An 18,616-nucleotide genomic window follows, 5' to 3' on the forward strand; every position below is an offset into this window, starting at 1 on the left:
CTGATCGGCAAGTCCTAGGCTCTGTGGTTTAACCCACAGCGCCACCCACGTCCCATGTTAACTCTTACCTGCTTTTAATCCACTAATTTCATGATTTCCACAACAGTTACTCACAACGTTTTTCCTCCTCTAAGGTTTCTGGAGAAGAACATGCTGTTGTGCTTGAACTTGCAGAAAGTTTTAGCCAGCAGTATTGATAGAATCAGATCCTTCCTTAAATTTCACTCCCTCTTTATTGCTTACGGCAATGGCAAAACTTAACACATTTGATTGTAAGTACCGTAGAGTTTGGAAACTAGCATATGTTTCTACTGTTAGGGATATCAGCTCAATTTTAACATCCAAAACTGCTTGTGCCACTAACATGCCTAATTGCTTATATCTGAAATATCTTTCCACTTGTTATTATCTTTACTGGTTGATCAGCTTTATTTGTTTCTAAACAACATTTTTGCATCTTGATAGAGCTGCCTGTACTGTATCTGATCAGTACAGAGGTAGTTGTAAGCATCTTTGAAGTTTGGGTGCTGCAGTACTTTGTTCTTAGAGTACAGAACTTGCATGGTTGCTTCTTGTATCAATTCGGTATTATTTGGACATGGCTACTTTCCATTAGCAAGTTGAGAGACCTAGGCTGGTAGGGGCATGGTCTGGTGTGTGAAATAGCAGTGCTTGAACGTCATAGTATATCAATCTTTATAGAGCTGCTGAGAGGTGGAAAAGCAGTAACTCTATTCAGATTCACCTTGAAAAACATGAGGCATCATGGTGCTAGTGTTCTTGTACAAAGTCTTATATTAATTGCACTATCATTATAAAACCCAAGGAGCCATATTTAATTATCCATGATCTCTGAGCAGGCAAGGGCTTCAGGAGGTAACTGGAGTTCTTTAACTTTCTCGTCTTCCACAGCATTGCAGCCTATGAAGGGCTTCTCCACTGCAATATATTTCAGAGGATAACAGGGTTAATCCTCCAAGCTACCTTTCTTAATAGGATGCATACCTGGAAGCTCTTTAATTCTCTCCACCTTCCCATCCCCTGGTAGCTCTGAACTTCATAACTATTTCTTTTCACATGGGGTCCAGTAACATTTTTATGCTTTCACTTAGGTCCCTGTTCTCTGTAGTGCTAGTTGAATTCATTTCCTGTTGATCTTGCTCATGGGAGGGGAGGGGGGATGTGATATCTATGTATTCGGTATTGTGACATAAGGAATTTATCGTAAATACAGTGTTTTGCTTGGAGCCTTGAGGTTTTTGCAGAATTGACCTGCTTTTTAAAGCACCTAAAAAGGTTCAGAATTAATCTTGCTTTAGTAGGCTGAACATCAAAACAAATGGAAAATCTCTGAATGTACAGGTATCAATATTTTTCTCTTCATTTGGAATGCAGAATTGAGGGTACCTTGCTGGAGTTGGATTGTGTATATACCCTCAGAAGTGGATGATTAACTCAGTGTTATCAGAGTTGAGTTGTTATTTTCAGTACATTAATGTACTGCTATTTAGTGGTTTTCTACAGGTGATATCCCTGGTTCAACATTCTGGCTTGAGGGTTTTTTTTGTCTGAAGTTTTAGTGTTGCATTTATGTTTGGGGACAACAACAATGACTTACAGCTTGAAAAAGAAATCAGTTACATGTGAAGAAGAATCTGGAGGATAGAAATGTTATGAACTGTGAAAGTTAATGAGAGAAATTTTCCAGTGATTTTTGTTTCATTTGGATGCAGTTTGGCAAGAGTGAGTCTGAACACTTTACGTAACTATACCTGAGTGTATTGATGCTCAGCACTGGTTAAGGTCAAAATGATTTTCTAAACGTTTATTGAATATATGTAAAATAATTCTTTACAGCTGAAAACGCTGGCAGCATTAAGATAAATTCAACAGTGTAAATAAGTATTGAAGGATGCAATAATGGAATACTGATTGGTATGGTTTTTGTAAAATATGCAGGGATTTAAGATATGTAAAATGAACCATGGAAAGAGAAGAACGGAAGTCACTGATATCTTAAGGATTTATAATGAGTATTTGAAATTGTAAAACAGAAAATTTAATAAAAACAAACAACATGATTTTCTAGTTTCTAATCTCAATAAATACCTTGTTTCATTTTGGGCTGAATAGAATCAACATTTGTTTTGAGTTGTACCATGTAAATGGCTTACAGTATTGAACAAATATGGCATAGATTACGAGAACTATCCCTTGTTTAAAGTAAATTGTTTTCAGTATACCAAAATATTTTGTATGTGTTGCAAAGTTCGGTCATTAATATATTTAGCTATATTCCAAACTTCTGAAAAATGACTAGTGTGTTTAGAAACTGGAAAAGAACATGTCTGTGAATAGAAAATTCTGAAAAATAGTTACTTCATTATAGAAGAAAAAGCCTCCATAGTTTACAATGCAGATGCTTTCATGTTCATGCAGATCAAAGTATAGTGCAGAATGGAAAAATAATGTACAGTCCTGGTTTTGAAAACAGTTTTACGATTCTCAGTATTGGTTTGCAAAGGAAAAGGATAGTGGTTATACTATAACTTTCAGCTCTCATGATCAGAATTGGACCTGTACAAATAATCCATCCTATTCTCTGTGTGGAATATATATGAATTTAGGCCTATATTCAGATAAACTATGACAACTCAGCTGTGATTTCCATGACTAAAACAGTTGACTGCACTTTTATTTGTTTTAAGGACTGGTACTTATTTCCATACAATAACAGGAGCATGATGACTAGTGATAGTTGGTGATGTGTAGTCTGTTTTGAACAACTGAACTGGAACTTAATCTTCTGTATTAGTATTTTTATACATGGTAAAGTAGAGAAAAGCAGAAGATCAGTGGAGTCTAGTAGAATAAATTAGTGTTATCTTGATGCTTTCTGTGGATACTTCCTGCTACCATTTAAAATATCAGAACTACAGGGCCTGCTGAAATTTCTCCTTCTGCCCGTTTCTTCTTATATTTCTACTTCTTATAATGAACTACTTATGTATTTTTGCATGTAACTTTGCTGCAATGGAAGACAGGACCTGGATAATCCACTTTTTAATTAACCCCACCCAATGGACTAGAATGTGGTCTAAATCTCCCTTTTAGTCCATCTCAGTCAAAAGAAGGGAACTTGCCCTGAACCTCACCTACAGGTGGTACTTAACACTATGGAAACAGGTGCTGATATGCCCAGGAACCTCACCAAAATTTTGGAGAGATTTCACCTCCACAGGCACATACCTCCACATGTGGTAGGAATGCCCCCAAATCCAACTCTTCTGGAAGCAGTCCTACAAGAAATATGCCAAATAGCTAAACCAGTATTAGAACTCAACCCAGAACTGGCACTACAGAACACCTTCCAAAACCATAATGACCACTCACATTATACGGAGCTTATAACCCACCTACTCTCAGCAGCCAGAAGCCTCATAGCCAGACACTGGAGAGACTTGTCAGGGTGAACATGGACCAGTGGTACCAAATCATATGGGAAACAGCCTTGCTAGAAAAGCTAATCTATAAAGTGGAACTGACACGGGGACAAATAGAAGAGGGCGCCTCCACTTCATCACATACAAAGCCCAGCAAGACAATAAGAACCCACCAACAGCATACAAATCAACCTGGCTTACTTGACCCAGCAAGCCGCCCCCCATGCAAACACACCCCATTGCAACTAATCACAGACAACCACCCACACCCTGGGCCTCCAAACTCTCACTACCAAGGAAAAGTAACAAGTGACTAGAAAGATAACCTATCTAGTTGATGCTGACACAAAACCACGTACACTGTAAAAAAATATAAATTTCACCACCACCCCTCCTCTCTCCGCTCTTCTTCCTGACCTTATACTGTACTCTCAACACTAATATCTCATATCTCAAAAATGCGACATTTTTCCACCTTCGCCGCATCAAGCAGTTGGTCCCTTACCTTTCCCGCCCCGACCTGGCCACAGTGATCCATGCGACGGTCATCTCCAGGCTTGACTACTGTAATTCGCTCTACGCGGGGCTGCCCTTGAAGCTGTCCCAGAAACTCCAGCGGGTACAGAATGCTGCAGCGAGGCTCCTCACGGGGTCTCTGCCTTGGGAGCATATTCACCCAGTGCTTTTCAAGCTGCACTGGCTCCCGGTGGAGTACAGGTTCAGATTTAAGGTGCTGCTTTTGACCTTTAAAGCCCTTCACGGCCTAGGACCGTTGTACCTGCGGGACCGCCTCTCCTGGTATGCCCCACGGAGAGCCTCAAGGTCCATAAATAGCAACACCCTAGTGGTCCCAGGCCCTAAGGAAGTTAGATTGGCTTCAACCAGAGCCAGGGCCTTTTCTTTCTTTCTTTTTTTTAAAAAAAAGTTTATTAAAATTTTTAAATACAAGTGTAAAAATAATAAACAATATAACATGTATCGTAACATAGTTTCATAACTTCTTTGGACTCCCTCGCGTCTCCCGCTCCCACTTACATCATTGTAAATTTTTACCAGCAATTTATCATCTTGTTTACGTTCTTATGCCCCGTTCATTTAAATATAATCTAATAGTTCTCCAAAAGGTTTATATTTCTCACTTGTCATCCCAATTCCGTCTAGTTTAGTGGTGCTCAATTATTTATGATCTAGCATCCTTCTTAACATTCAACCAAATTACAGTATTTTTGCAAATACATCTTAAATTTCTTCCAATCTTCTTCAACCCTCTCCTCTCCCAGGTCTCGGATTCTGCCGGTCATCTCGGCCAGTTCCATATAGTCTATCAGTTGCATCTGCCATTCTTCCAGTGTGGGTAGATCTTGAGTTTTCCAATGCTTAGCGATGAGTATCCTAGCTGCTGTTGTTGCGTACAGGAAAAAAGTTCTGTCCTTCTTTATCACCCTCTGGCCGACAATACCCAGGAGGAAGGCCTCTGGTTTCTTGGGGAAAGTATACTTAAATACCTTTTTCAACTCATTATATATCATTTCCCAGAAGGCCTTCACTCTAGGGCAGGTCCACCAGAGGTGAAAGAATGTTCCTTCATTTCCTTTACATTTCCAACATTTGTTATCAGACAAATGGTATATTTTGGCAAGTTTAACTGGGGTCATGTACCATCTATATATCATTTTCATTACATTTTCCTTCAAAGCATTACATGCAGTGAAGTTCAACCCAGTGGTCCACAACCTTTCCCAGTCCTCAAACATGATGTTATAGCCTATATCCTGTGCCCACTTTATCATAGCCGATTTAACCATTTCATCTTGTGTGTTCCATTTTAACAGCAAGTTATATATTCTTGAAATTACCTTAGTCTTAGGTTCTAACAATTCTGTTTCCAATTTCGATTTCTCCACCTGGAACCCTAACTTTTTGTCGTTTTTAAAGACTTCTTTAATCTGAGCGTAGTGTAACCAGTCTCGCACTTTATCCTTCATTTTCTCCAAACTCTGCAATTTCCAGTTGTCTCCATCTTTTTCTAATATTTCCCAATATTTTGGCCATTTGGCCTCCATATTGGGTCTTTTTTGGGCCTTAGCTTCCAGAGGTGATAGCCACCTTGGAGTTTTGTTTTCCAATAAGTCTTTATATTTTGTCCAGACGTTAAACACTGCTTTTCTGACAATATGGTTCTTAAAGGCCTTATTGATCTTAACTTTATCGTACCATAAGTATGCATGCCAACCAAAAGCATTATTAAAACCTTCCAAATCCAGTACATCAGTGTCTTCAAGAAGTAGCCAGTCTTTTAGCCAGCAGAAAGCTGCGGCCTCGTAGTACAACTTTAAGTCTGGCAGGGCAAAGCCCCCTCTTTCTTTCACATCAGTTAATATCTTAAACTTAATTCTGGGCTTTTTGCCCTGCCAGACAAACTTAGAAATATCTCTCTGCCACTTCCGGAAGCACTCCGTCTTGTCCACAATCTGTAGTGTTTGAAACAAAAACAACATTTTTGGCAATACATTCATCTTAATAGCAGCAATTCGGCCTAACAAAGAAAGTTTCAATTTTGTCCAACTGTCTAAGTCTCTCTTAATTTCTGACCAACATTTTTCATAGTTATCCTTAAATAGACTCAGATTTTTTGCTGTTATATTTACCCCTAGGTACTTTACTTTTTTAACCACATTTAATTCTGTCTCTCTCTGAAACCGTTCTGACTCTGTATCTGTCAAGTTTTTTCCCAACACCTTGGTTTTCTGTTTGTTTAATTTAAATCCCGCCACCCGACCAAAGTCCTGAATCAATTGTAGTACTCTTATCGTACTAGATTCTGGCTCCTGCAGGGTCAAAACTAGGTCATCTGCAAAAGCTTTCAGAGCCAGGGCCTTTTCAACTCTGGCTCCAGCCTGGTGGAACGCTCTGCCTCATGAGACCAGGGCCCTGCAGGATCTGATTTCTTTCCGCAGGGCCTGTAAGGCAGAGTTGTTCCGCCTGGCCTTTGGCTTGGAGCCAATTTGATTCCCTCCCTCCCTCTCTTTCTTTTTTCTTTTCCTTCTCCTGCGATGAGGCTACATTTTAATATTTTAATGTTCCATTATTTTAATGTTGTATTTTATTTTGTTTTTAAGTCGTAATCATTCATCTTGTTTTTATTATTGCTTGTAAGCCGCTCTGAGCCGGCCTTGGCTGGGGAGGGTGGGGTATGAATAAAAAATTATTATTATTATTATTATTATTATTATTACAAAGGTAAATGATCTGTAGAAAAGACTGTACAACTTGTAAAAAGAGACAAGACGTACTTTTGTAAACCAAGAAGATCTTTAATAATAATAAAAACCAACTATTGTAGGTAACCAGTCTTCTATGCAGCATCATGGAAGTGAGTGACAGAATATGGAATTAAACTGTTATAAAAGAAGAAGTTCAAGAAACATTGAATATACATAGAAAACCATTCCAAGATTTACATAATGGGAAAGCATTTACTGATAGCTTTTTTCTTTTCTTTTTGGTTACAGTTAATTTTATAACATGCTACAGGCTTGCCAATGTTTAAGTGCTCTCATACTGGCTTTGAAGTGTACATATTAAGGAGCATAGGAATTAATTGAGAGATAAAATTCATATTCAGAAATCTATGAAAGTCAAGTAACAAAGTGTGAAAATGGCATACATGATTAGTATTCTTGATCTTATAGATATTTTTTTATTTATTTAGGGAGTAACTATTCCCAGTCAGAGGCGCTATGTATATTACTATAGCTACCTGTTAAAGAATCATCTGGATTACAGACCAGTGGCCCTCCTGTTTCATAAGATGATGTTTGAAACTATTCCGATGTTTAGTGGCGGCACTTGCAGTAAGTATCTTTTTAAACATTTTTACTTTGAGAGATTGTCTTCTAATATTTGTATTTACATCTGTTCACTGTTGCTCTCATTTCATAACCACTTTAATTTTGGCAGAGTTAGCCATGTCTGTAGACTAAGGGTCAGAGTCAACTAGCCTGGTGCACAGTGGCAGCTAGTGTAAGGACTCATACTAGCACAATAGGGCTTTCCTCCTCTGTGCCCCCCACCTCCCTCAGATCCTCTCTGGAGGGTCAGGAGACACCTAAAACAGCACATGGGAGGAGAGAGGAGGCCATTTGTCTGGCAAGTAAAAATTCTTGTGTTGATGGAACTATCGTATTAGTACAACGTTGAATTCCATTTTCTCTCTTCCCTCCCTGCCTGCAAAAGAAATTGGCTGGAGTTTTCATTTGTTCACCTAAATGCTTCATTACATTTTTTTCCTGTCGCTTCTCCTTTCTAGTTTAGTTTGTAATTCAGAATGAATTATGAAATTCCCACTCTACATTCCATGTAAGAGGCACACAGCCTAATCATATGCATGTTTAAGCTGCTCGAAAATAAGTACCAATGAGTTGAATAGAGCTTATTCCCACATATGTATGCATAGGATTGTTGTCTTGGTCAGCAAGCTTATTTTGCTTTTGCTCAAATTCTTGGACAGGCAAGGTAAGACCTTTCCATACTAGCCTTTAGTTCAAGCCATAAATTCTCATTACTGTATTTTCTGGTTTTTTAAAAACTTAACATCATATGATAATATACATAATTGGTGAGTAGCTTTAGAGGTGAGAAGATGGGCTCTCAAGAGAGAAGCTTGCAGCTGTTTTGTTACTCCCTGGTCCTTTTTGCTGCTGCACCAAGCCAGGAATTGGCTTAGTGTGTCGTCTAACCCATGGCTTATAGTTAAACTCTGTCCTCAGTAAGCACAAGCTGTGTTAGAAGGGCAAAAGGAATGAGCTCCCCCACCACATGGATACTTGGCAGCAAGAATACCTAATTTTTAAGAGATTCAGTATCTTTACACATGTAATTTGACAATTTGAGAAGAGCTTAATTTGTTTCAACTCTATTATATTAACTGTTTGCATTAATTAAAACTTGTATGTGATCAAGTATATAGAACAAACTTTCTTCCCAGTTTAGAAAAGCATAACTGATTCTTAACAATACTTTGCTGCTATGAGTCTGAAGTGAACAAACTAGTTTGGCCTTCACATAGTCCCAGTAAGTCATAGCTTTGCTTGCCATTATGCAAACCAGGCCATTATGTTAAATCTGTGGTTCTGTTGAGTAGTTCTGTTCCTTGGTTGGCTAGACGTGTTCTAGCTAATTCAGCTGATTAAATTGCCAGTCACTTGCCTTCTAGTTGAGGCTCACTGTATAAACATTCTTCTATGGAAGGCTCTTAAGTAATCCAGTGCTAGATTGATGTATGTATTGAAAATGTCACTGTTCACAACAGGCTTAACTTGGAAATGGTTGACTGCTTAGTATAGCAACATTCATATTGATAGTCATGACTCAAACGCTTTAAAAATACTTGCTTCAGGTAAGTGTCTTTCTAATTCTGGACTTTAAATTAATTTTAAACTTCTTGGCTATTTTTATCATGCAGATCCTCAGTTTGTGGTCTACCAACTTAAGGTAAAGATATTCACCTCCTCTTCAGGACCCCCAAGACGTGAAGACAAATACATGTACTTCGAATTCCCTCAGCCATTGCCAGTGTGTGGTGATATCAAGGTGGAATTCTTCCATAAACAAAACAAGATGTTGAAAAAGGTGTGTTTGTTTTAATCTGAGAAAATATTGACCCCCCCCCAATTCCTTACAGTTCAGTGTGCTATTGGTGGCTTTTAGACATTCTGCCAAAGCGATAAGGAAGGAGATATGACTCACTTATGCTTTTCTTGTCATTGCTTGTGTATATTGTGTGAAAGGGGACAATCTGAGCAACCTTTTGTGAAAAATGAGATTGCAGGGCTGAAGCCCAAACATTGCAAGTTAAATCCAGAGTGGTACCAGTAGAACTGGGCTTGTAAACTGGGGTTTCCCAGCCTTTTCCCACAGCTACAGTCCATTCCCCTTGTCACGGAAAAGCTGTTCTTTGTAGTCAAAGGATATTGGCATGAGATACTGCAATTTTACAAGCTTCTCTGCAGTAATCTCAAGATGGACTTGGTTAAAAGCCTTACTGAAATCAAGATACACTACATCCACAGTGTTCCCCTGATCCACCTAGCTTGTAACTTTATAAATAATAATACTAATACTAATAATAACAATACTACTAATAATAATGAGATTTGTCTGGCATGACTTGTTTTTGAGAAACTGATGCTGGGTCTTAGTTATCACAGCATCCTTTTCTAAGTGCTCACAGACTGACCATTTAATTATTTGTTCTACAACATTCCCTAGTATTGATGTCAAGCTGACCAGTTGGTAGTTAGTTTTTCTAACTACCAGTCAGCATTTCTTAACAGAAATGAGCAAAAACACTGAAACATAATTTTGTAGGACAAGGTTGGCTCAACTGTAGCCAGTTTTTCAGCCTGTGCTAATTGAGCTGTTTTGAACAAAAGTAACTTTTGTTTTTGAACTGGCTTCAGATGTATTGCATGAACAGAATGTGTTCTGGGATGGAAGCAGCCCAGTTGCGCTAGGTCATTGGGAGCACTTTTGAACTGTGCTTTGGTACAGTTGTACCACCTGCAAAGGAAGCTTTCTTTGCTGCTGGTTTTTGCACGATGAGAGTATTTTTTTAAAAGATGTTGCTATAATCGGCTTCAGCACAAATAGAATACAATTTGCATTTCTAGTAAGTTTCATTCCTATTTTTAGCAACTTCTTGTATCCTATATACCAGAGTGTCCTCTGCCACTGTAATAATGAGATATGGTTGCAGCCAACATCTTTCACCCAGATCATCAACAGTTATCCAAATAAGTAGTTCCTAAATAATTCTGGAATCTAGTTATGTTGGTCTGCCTTTAGAGATTTGTGGACTTACCTGGCTTTATGCCCTGAAAGCACAGATGAGTGTGCATTTAAGACATTAGAAGGTTATGATCCTGACTATCACAATGGTGTCTTAATACACATAACTACTTGGAATGTAATCTGTCCTCTTGCATACATGACTACCTTTATATATATATAGAAAAGCAGTACAAAAGACTTCTAAATCTTGCAGATACAATTTATTGAGCAGTTGTAGATTGAGCAGGTGCTCCGTTTAGCAGCCTTTTCATAGAATCCCCAGACCAGGAAAGTAAATATAGAAGTGTAGAATCATTTCTGTTTTTTCTATGATCCTTTCAGTATAGAACTATGAAACATCTGACTAAAACAATCAGCACAAACTTTTTTGGGGGGACGGGATGGCAATAGCTTTCTAGTGGAGTGTAAGGCAACAAACAGAATCTCTTGTTCTTTATCTACTTTAACATTACTGTAACAGCAAAGTTACTCCTAATAGAAACAATGTTTCTTTAATATGGCAACTTGTTATGCTTTCCTTGCACTGATGAAAAGCAGGTTCTCTCCTTTTGCAACTTAAAAGGCAGAATATACATGTGAGAAAACGAACAATTTCTTAAAGGAAGTATATCATGGAAAACATTTCTTGAAGGAAATTTGACTGTAGCAATGGATAATTTCAGTATCCCCATTGTGGTTAATTTTAGTCCTCGGTTAATGGGTACTTTCGTTTCTTACCAATTGCAGCTACCACTAGCAGTGTCTAATCTACCATACAGACTTTCATGGATGTTTAACATCAGTAGACACACATATCAGAGGTTGTGAATGTTTTGTTTTGTACTAGGCCTGTTTTAATTGCACTTGTACAAAGTGGTGGTACTTAGTTGACGTGACCCTTAATTGTTGGAAAGGCCTCTAATGAATTGCATCTGATGCTGCCACATCTTGTAACCTCCAGGCCTGGATTATGAACCCTGGTTTATAGTGCTCGCTTTTTAATAAGAGGATGATCATTACAGTCACTGCATTCTTTTTTAGCTCATGGTTGAATATGAGTGAGAGAAGAACTCAAATCTTCCTCCTTCCCTTCCAACTGCCATCCATACCTTTTTCTGCACCTATCCATTCACTTGACAGTGGTGGCTGCTGCAGCAGTAGCAAAGGAAGATCTATCTCTTCCTGCTCCTCCAGTGACACTGGTGTCATGCTGTACCAGTAAACTATGTACCAGCACTTGTATAAAGTGGATATACAGCTTACCTTCTGCTGGAAAAATGAGGGAAGCTGAGGATGATGTGACCCCATCACAACCTCAATGCAATGATCACAAGTTCAACTTATAATTACTCCTGAAATATGTCAAGCCACTTCTCAATTTTTAAGGAAGTGGGAGAGAAGAGGAAGAAAAAGTTCAGTTCCCCAGGCCAATAAAGAGTTGGGGTGGGGTGGGGTTGTGTTAAAATTCTTGCCATGGTAGTTACAGTTAGGGGGACAGCATGCTCCTAATTCACATGTTTCATCTCATGATTTAGTCTGGCCAGATTTCAGGATGTAACAGCTGCGTATACAGGTATACATAAATTCAGAGTGGGAAGAGCATGCAGCGAATTCTAACACATACAGCCTTCTCCCCAAGATTGGAATTAGGGGTAACCTCCCCAATTTTTCATATCCATTGTGTCACCTGCCCTCTTTTCAGAGAAGGCCTTATATGCAGCACTGATCATCTGGTCTTTGTGCCAGTTAGAAAGCTAATTATTGCAGTCGATTTTCAAGCGGTAAAAAAGAGGAGAAAAGATTTTTGAAATTAAACACTCAACAAAATTTGAACGAATAATCATGCTAGGCATTGGGGCAGCTCTACCAGAAAGGAGGGCAATGGAGGTATATGTGTCAGTGCAGAAATGAAGATGGGGAAAACTCTCCCCACCATAAAACTTCTTGTGTATCTGTGTATGTATTCGTGTAGCCAAATTTCAATAGAATATATTCATATTGTGCCATGTTTATGTTATGTTAAAACGTTTTTTCTTTTTGTCTCTAGGACAAAATGTTTCATTTCTGGGTAAATACATTCTTCATACCAGGACCAGAAGAAAATTCTGACAAAGTAGAAAACGGAAGTCTTCTTGGAGATCAGGAACTTGATGGGATTTTCAGTACAGAGCGTTCAGATAACGATAAGGAATATCTAATACTTACACTAACAAAAAATGATTTGGACAAGGCAAATAAAGACAAGGCAAATCGTTACTTTTCTCCAAACTTTAAGGTAGGTATATTCAAAGGGATCAAAGAAACTTGAAGCGTACTCCGAGAGATTGGAAGTATGCCATGCATAGTAAATCTGGGGTCTTACTGTACAGTGGTACCTCTGGTTATGAACTTAATTTGTTGCGGAGGTCTGTTCTTAACCTGAAACTGTTCTTAACATGAGGGGCGCTTTCGCTAATGGGGTTTTCCGCTGCTGCCGCGCGACTTCCGCTCGCATCTTGGGGCAAAGTTCACAACCAGGAGCATCTAATTCCGGGTTAGCGGAGCTCGTTACCCGAAACGTTCGTAAGGAAGACGGTACGCATCCCGAGATTCCACTGTATACCTTAAGGGTAAATGTGTGACAACCCAGCAATGAATTTATTTATTTAAAATACTTTTAGTCCACTCTTCATCACAAGTGATCCCAGGGTATGGTACAAAAACACAACTTAAAAATAACACCCATCTGCCCAATAAATATAAAACGAGAGTGGCAGCTTCAGAATCAGTATCATAAGATTTCCAGCAGACTGCACTGCTTCCGGGTCATCTTCAAGGGCACCCCTATGTAAAGCATATTATAGTAATCTAACTGGGAGTTACTAGAGCATGAATTACTCTGGCAATCTTACCGCTGAATATCAATAACAGGAAGATGTTCAAATTTGAGAGAATTTTGTGTTAAACTGTTTTACTTGTATGTTAAAACTACTATTACACTGACTTGGTTTCCTCTTTCATTTGTGTTATCCGTACCTGCATACAAATACAGCAAGAGCTGATTTTGGCAGAACCCAAGCTGAATTCTGTTAATTGATGTTTGGACTATAGTATGTGTGTGTGTGTGGGGGGGGGAATAGCTTCCTTTTACAATTCTATTTCAGAAGCACACACTTAATAAGTATTTTGTTAGGCTTTTCTTAAGGTTTCCAGGATCTTGCTAAAATCTTTTGATAGAGTAGATAGTGACCAGATCCTGAGTAGAATAACTGTTAGAATAACGACGAAGAAGCTAAAAATAGGGGCTTTGCCATATTAATAGAAGATTGGATCAGTCACTCTAGAAGAAATGAAAAATGTAAGATACTAATAAGCCTTGAAATTACTGGTGCTGCCTTAAAGATCCCCAGTTAGTCAGATAAAGTACTTGCTATTTGGGTTTCTGTCTAGTGTTAATGCCTAGGTTGTGATAATATTCTGCATTCACTTTTCTTGTTCATAACAGTGCTGTGCACAGATGACCACACAAAGAACTACAGATGCAGGGAGCAACCTGTTATTTTCCAAGCAAATATGGACTGATACCTTTTGTCTTTTTTTCTAGGTGAAGCTATTTTTCACAAAAACAGTAGAAGAGCCATCAAACCCAGAGGCTAGCAGCTCAACTTCAGTAACACCGGATGTTAGTGATAATGAACCTGATCATTATAGGTATTCTGACACCACTGACTCTGATCCAGAGAATGAACCTTTTGACGAAGATCAGCATACGCAAATTACAAAAGTCTGAATATTTTTTTTTATTTGGGAAAAAATACCACAAAGAAGAAAACTTGAATAAACTGAATTATGGACCTTTTGAAATGGCAATAGGACATTGTGTCACAATTATCAGTTGTAGGAACAGTTCTTTTCCTGACCAATCTCATTTTGCCCTATGAAGTCTCTGGGCTTGACACTTCTTGTCCAGTTGAAAAAAAAGGTTACGTAGCTATGTTATGTATATACCTTTTCGTGTCAAGAGAACATTTAAACTTCAATTAGGAAAACACAAAGATGGCACTTTCCCATTTGATTCCAGTTTTATAAAAGTGGAGACAGATCTGATGTGTATACGTAGGGAATTTTCCTTTTGTGTTCTGTCACCAATTGAAGTGGCTGTAAAGCTCTTTCTAATACACAGGTTCACATCCTGCCCCTTTCTTTGCACTTATGTGGCAACGGATAAGTCTGCAGTTGGCTTGGAGAAGTAACGGGTTTTACTACATTCAAATGCATGTAATATGGGTAGGAGAGTGGAAAGAGAAGCTCAGAAAGGATTGTTTTGTGCTGGACCCTGGACCGTGTACCATTTCCAGCTTACTTACATGCACCTCTTTAGCATGCTACAGTAATAAATCCTGGACATTTGAGGAATCGCCGCTGTCACTGCTTGTTTGTGCATTTTATTTTTTTTAAAGCATAATGGTGCTAGAAAAGGCAGCTAGAGGGAGTGGTTCTGTATTAGGGGTACAGGAATGAACCTTCTACAGCATCTTAAAAGATCTACAAATGAAGGGATATGAAAATTTGGTTACATGTGAGACACCGTAACAATGACTTAACCATACAAATGTGGAGGCTGTCTACCAGAAATGGGCTTACACAGTTGTTTGTGTGTTACAGTTGCCATGCCCCCAGCTGTGGATGATAAATGTTGAAGTAATATTTTTTCTAAAAAAAGAAAATAAAAAAAATCCTTGTCTTTCAAACATTTGGAACTGCTATTTCGAATTTCATGGTGTAAAATCCCATTGGTTTATTGGAGTTAAACTTGTTTATTATTGTCCCATTTGAGTAAAAGAATTTGGAATAATCCATTTTTCCTAGTCTGTTAGCATTGATAACAAGGGTATATATGGTAACTAGTCAAGGCAGAACTCAGGCTGAATACCGAACAAAGGGGCAGCATGCTGCTTCAACATTCATTGGTAAATTTGCTCCCTTTTCTAATCTGTGTAGTTGCGTGCCTATAACTTCATATTATTTTTAGTGGAACTTGCGTGTAACTGCACAGGATCATAGCTTTCATCTATTACATAAACTATTTTCAAAGCTAATGTTAAGATTTCCTCAGATTCGATCCAGTTCTACAGTACCATAGCATAGATGGACCTTTTTGGCGAGAGGTGACAACCGTGTCACCGTTGACTTTCTCCTGCAACTTACGTTGAGCCTGATTTGTGTTAAGACAATTTGAAAGCCACATTAGCCACCTAAAAAGTTTGTGCTTTAAAATGTTTGGATGTTGACAGTGTTCGGTGTCTTGTACAGTTCTACTGTGTAACATGGGAGGGTCAGATTGGAAATATTTCAGTGGCCTTTTGCACTGTTCTTCCTTTGGAATGTGAAGGTCTGAATGAGGGTTTGGATTTTGAATGTGTCAGTGGTTCTGAGAAGCCTTGCTTACGTTTTTATGGTATAGTCATTGGAAAAGGAAAATGGTATTATATATATATTATATATATAATATATATTATGCATACTCTCCTATACTTTATTTCAGCTACCATCCCCATAGAACATGGCAAGAATTACTATGACTGAAAGGTTTGAGTCCTAATTAAAACTTTATTTATGACAGTATTCATCATTTAGCTTGAAAATGCATTCTTGTAGGTAATTTCTTGAGTTTCTGGACTGTGTGCTTAAATTCTTGGATGTGCATCAGCTTACATGTCTGAAATTACTTGAAGGCATCACTTTGACAGGAGCTTACTCTTAGGCCCTGTGCCATCCCTCATCATCTGTAGCCCTATTTAAAATAGTTTGTCACAGTAGTTAAAGGGCAGTTGTATAAAATAGCACCAAGGTTATATGCTGTGGCACAAATTGTAAACTGAAGGGATGTTTACATGCAGCATCAATTGTTTTCAGCTTTAAGGAAAAAGAGTTTGGGGTGCCAGTGTGCAGTTCCATGTTTAAAATTCTAGCAAACGTGCAATATGTTAACGATGCCTGTGGTTGCCACAAAGTGCCTCGTTTACCTTTTTAAAATACTGTTAAAATGTGTCATGCATGCAGATGGAAGGGGTGGAACTGTGCACTAAAAGGAGGCTTTAACTGCAATGTTTGGTAGAGCTGCCTCTTTACTCCGCCAGTTCAAAATTCTCAGTCTGTTTTCATATAGAATATTATATATATATACATATATATATACACTAAGAAAAAAAGTCTGTTAAGCAGCCTTATTCTGATTCAGCCTCTTCAGATACTATTGTGCTGTGCAACAGTGGCTCTGTGTGTAATGCTATGCACCGAGGATACACAAAACAAGAAAATGACATGTACAGGATAATGTCTCATACAAATCAGATGTCCGTTTGTTATTGTGTTTAACAGCCCTTTATCGTAGTGTTAAAACTCCACTTAAAACTGATTAAAGTCTCATTCTTGTCACTGTGTTGGGTGTATTATTATATGGAAGCACATGGAATAAAATCACTTATATTTCAGTAAAATAATGAAAAGCACATGTGATTAAAAGCCCGGTGATTGCTTAATAGAGGCGAACACGTTCAAAAGTATACCCAAATTACATTAGGAGGAAAAATTGGTGGGTTTTTGACAATTTGTGATTAGGCTAGTGTAGGAATATGAATATGACTACATAATTTGGTTTTGTATTTTTGAATCTTCTGTAATAACTTCAGTATGGTGAACTTTTTTCTGGTTCATGAAAGAGGGCATAGCTTAGTGGGGTAAAGCTCAAGCATTACATAATAAAGTTCTAGGTTAATACAGAGCATATCCTCAATGGCTGTTTTTAGTACTGTAGTTGCAAGGACGAGAAAAACCTGTTTGAGACCTTAGAGCTAAGAAAGACAGTGCTCTGCTGGACTCGATGGCCCTTGTGGTCTCTTCCAACTCTATGATTCTATGAAATAGGCCATTGGTCTAAAATGGTTATTTGGCAGCTCCTTTATATCTGTGCAGATCTAGAGCAATTAAACTATTCCTGTTCATTCTAATATACATCTAGCACAGGACAATTTGCACACCTAGCTATTTTCATGGTAAACTGTCAGCCTGAATACGTAAATGAAACTTGAACATCCGGGATGGGTTAATTTTGTAGCTTTAAAAATATTACCACCAGAAACAAGTATTTATATCAACCTGTTCCTGTGTAAGAAATCAAATGCTTTGATGCATTGTTTCAGAGGTGACTGCTACTGAACAATCAATTTTTTCCCATTGGTCCAGAATGGTTTTTGATGCTAGTTTTTTGTATTTATTCTGCTCAAAAGATAGCCTATTCAGATCTTACAGTGGACACTATATATTGCTTTACCATTTTTTATAAAGCGTGAAGAAAGGAAACTGTATGCTTTTGTTAAATTAGGCAAGATTGTCTAATTTCTAGTGTTGCCATGTTAGTGTTCATTTAATACCTTAAGTTGTGAAAATCTGTATGGGGCAAAGATTGCTCCTAATTGTCCTAGACCTTTGTACAATACTTTCAGAATAATACGAATGTATTTCTAAAACCACAGAATAGTGTTAATGGAGGCTCACAGCAGTCTTGTATTGTAACCGTTCCATGTTTACGTGAAATGAAAACTGAAAAGTTGAGCCTTATGATACACTAACATTTCAGATTTTCTCCATTTTGTGATGCATAGTCCCAAAATCATGTTGGAGTGCTTGCTTATCTGTTGGTTTAAAAATCCCTAACCTTTCAGTTCTTTCCTACAAGTAGTCAAGCTTTTGATAGTAACACTTGAAGAAGAGAGAAAAAGGACCCATGTATTGCTCATTTCCCCTTTCATCATATGGAAACATACATTCTAAATTAAATGAGGACACAATTGTCCTTTTCAGACACTCTGTAAGTTCCATCTTTAAAGTCACACCTCTCCTGCTTCCACTGCCACTGTGATGAATGTAATTCCCAGAGTATGGTCTGAAAGTGCACAAGCCTACCTTCCGCTAAAGCAAAGCAGGCCTTAGTCTGAATGGGTGACTGCCTGGAAGCCACATTTGGTTTGAATTTCATGACAGAAGAAGCGGGATATAAATGTAAGAAAAATTAACAACTGCAGAATGTTCTATCAAGGTTCTAAACCCTATAAGGAGCCTCCATCAGAAAAGATCCCCTGCTGCAGAAAGTATGCTTAGCACGGTGATGGGAGCAGGAGGAGGAACACAATTCTGGGGGTCTGGGCTAAAAACTCTGCCATTTCCACCATGGTTTTCCTTCTGCATGCACATAATGTGTGAAGAGGGCTACATTGATGACACATTTATCTGAAGTTCTTGCATACTTTAAAAAAATGTTTTTATTTGTTTTTCATGGTACAGGAAGTACATTTTGAGAAAAC

The 18,616-nt window shown here is 38.2% G+C and overlaps 1 protein-coding gene across 1 annotated transcript in view; it reads left to right on the top strand.

Annotated features, from left to right (window-relative positions):
* Positions 1 to 16,691, top strand: part of PTEN (phosphatase and tensin homolog) — a 52,140-nt gene extending 35,449 nt beyond the window's left edge. The window contains exons 6-9 of the mRNA XM_081861876.1: positions 7,156 to 7,297; positions 8,908 to 9,074; positions 12,322 to 12,549; positions 13,858 to 16,691. Coding sequence (XP_081718002.1) covers positions 7,156 to 7,297; positions 8,908 to 9,074; positions 12,322 to 12,549; positions 13,858 to 14,043 — 723 coding nt within the window. The 3' untranslated portion in view covers positions 14,044 to 16,691. The remainder of the gene's footprint in view (positions 1 to 7,155; positions 7,298 to 8,907; positions 9,075 to 12,321; positions 12,550 to 13,857) is intronic.
* The last annotated feature ends 1,925 nt before the right edge of the window (positions 16,692 to 18,616 follow it).

The sequence above is a fragment of the Podarcis erhardii genome (assembly GCF_964252035.2).
Source record: "Podarcis erhardii genome assembly, chromosome: 5".
NCBI classification, from domain to species: Eukaryota; Metazoa; Chordata; class Lepidosauria; order Squamata; family Lacertidae; genus Podarcis; species Podarcis erhardii.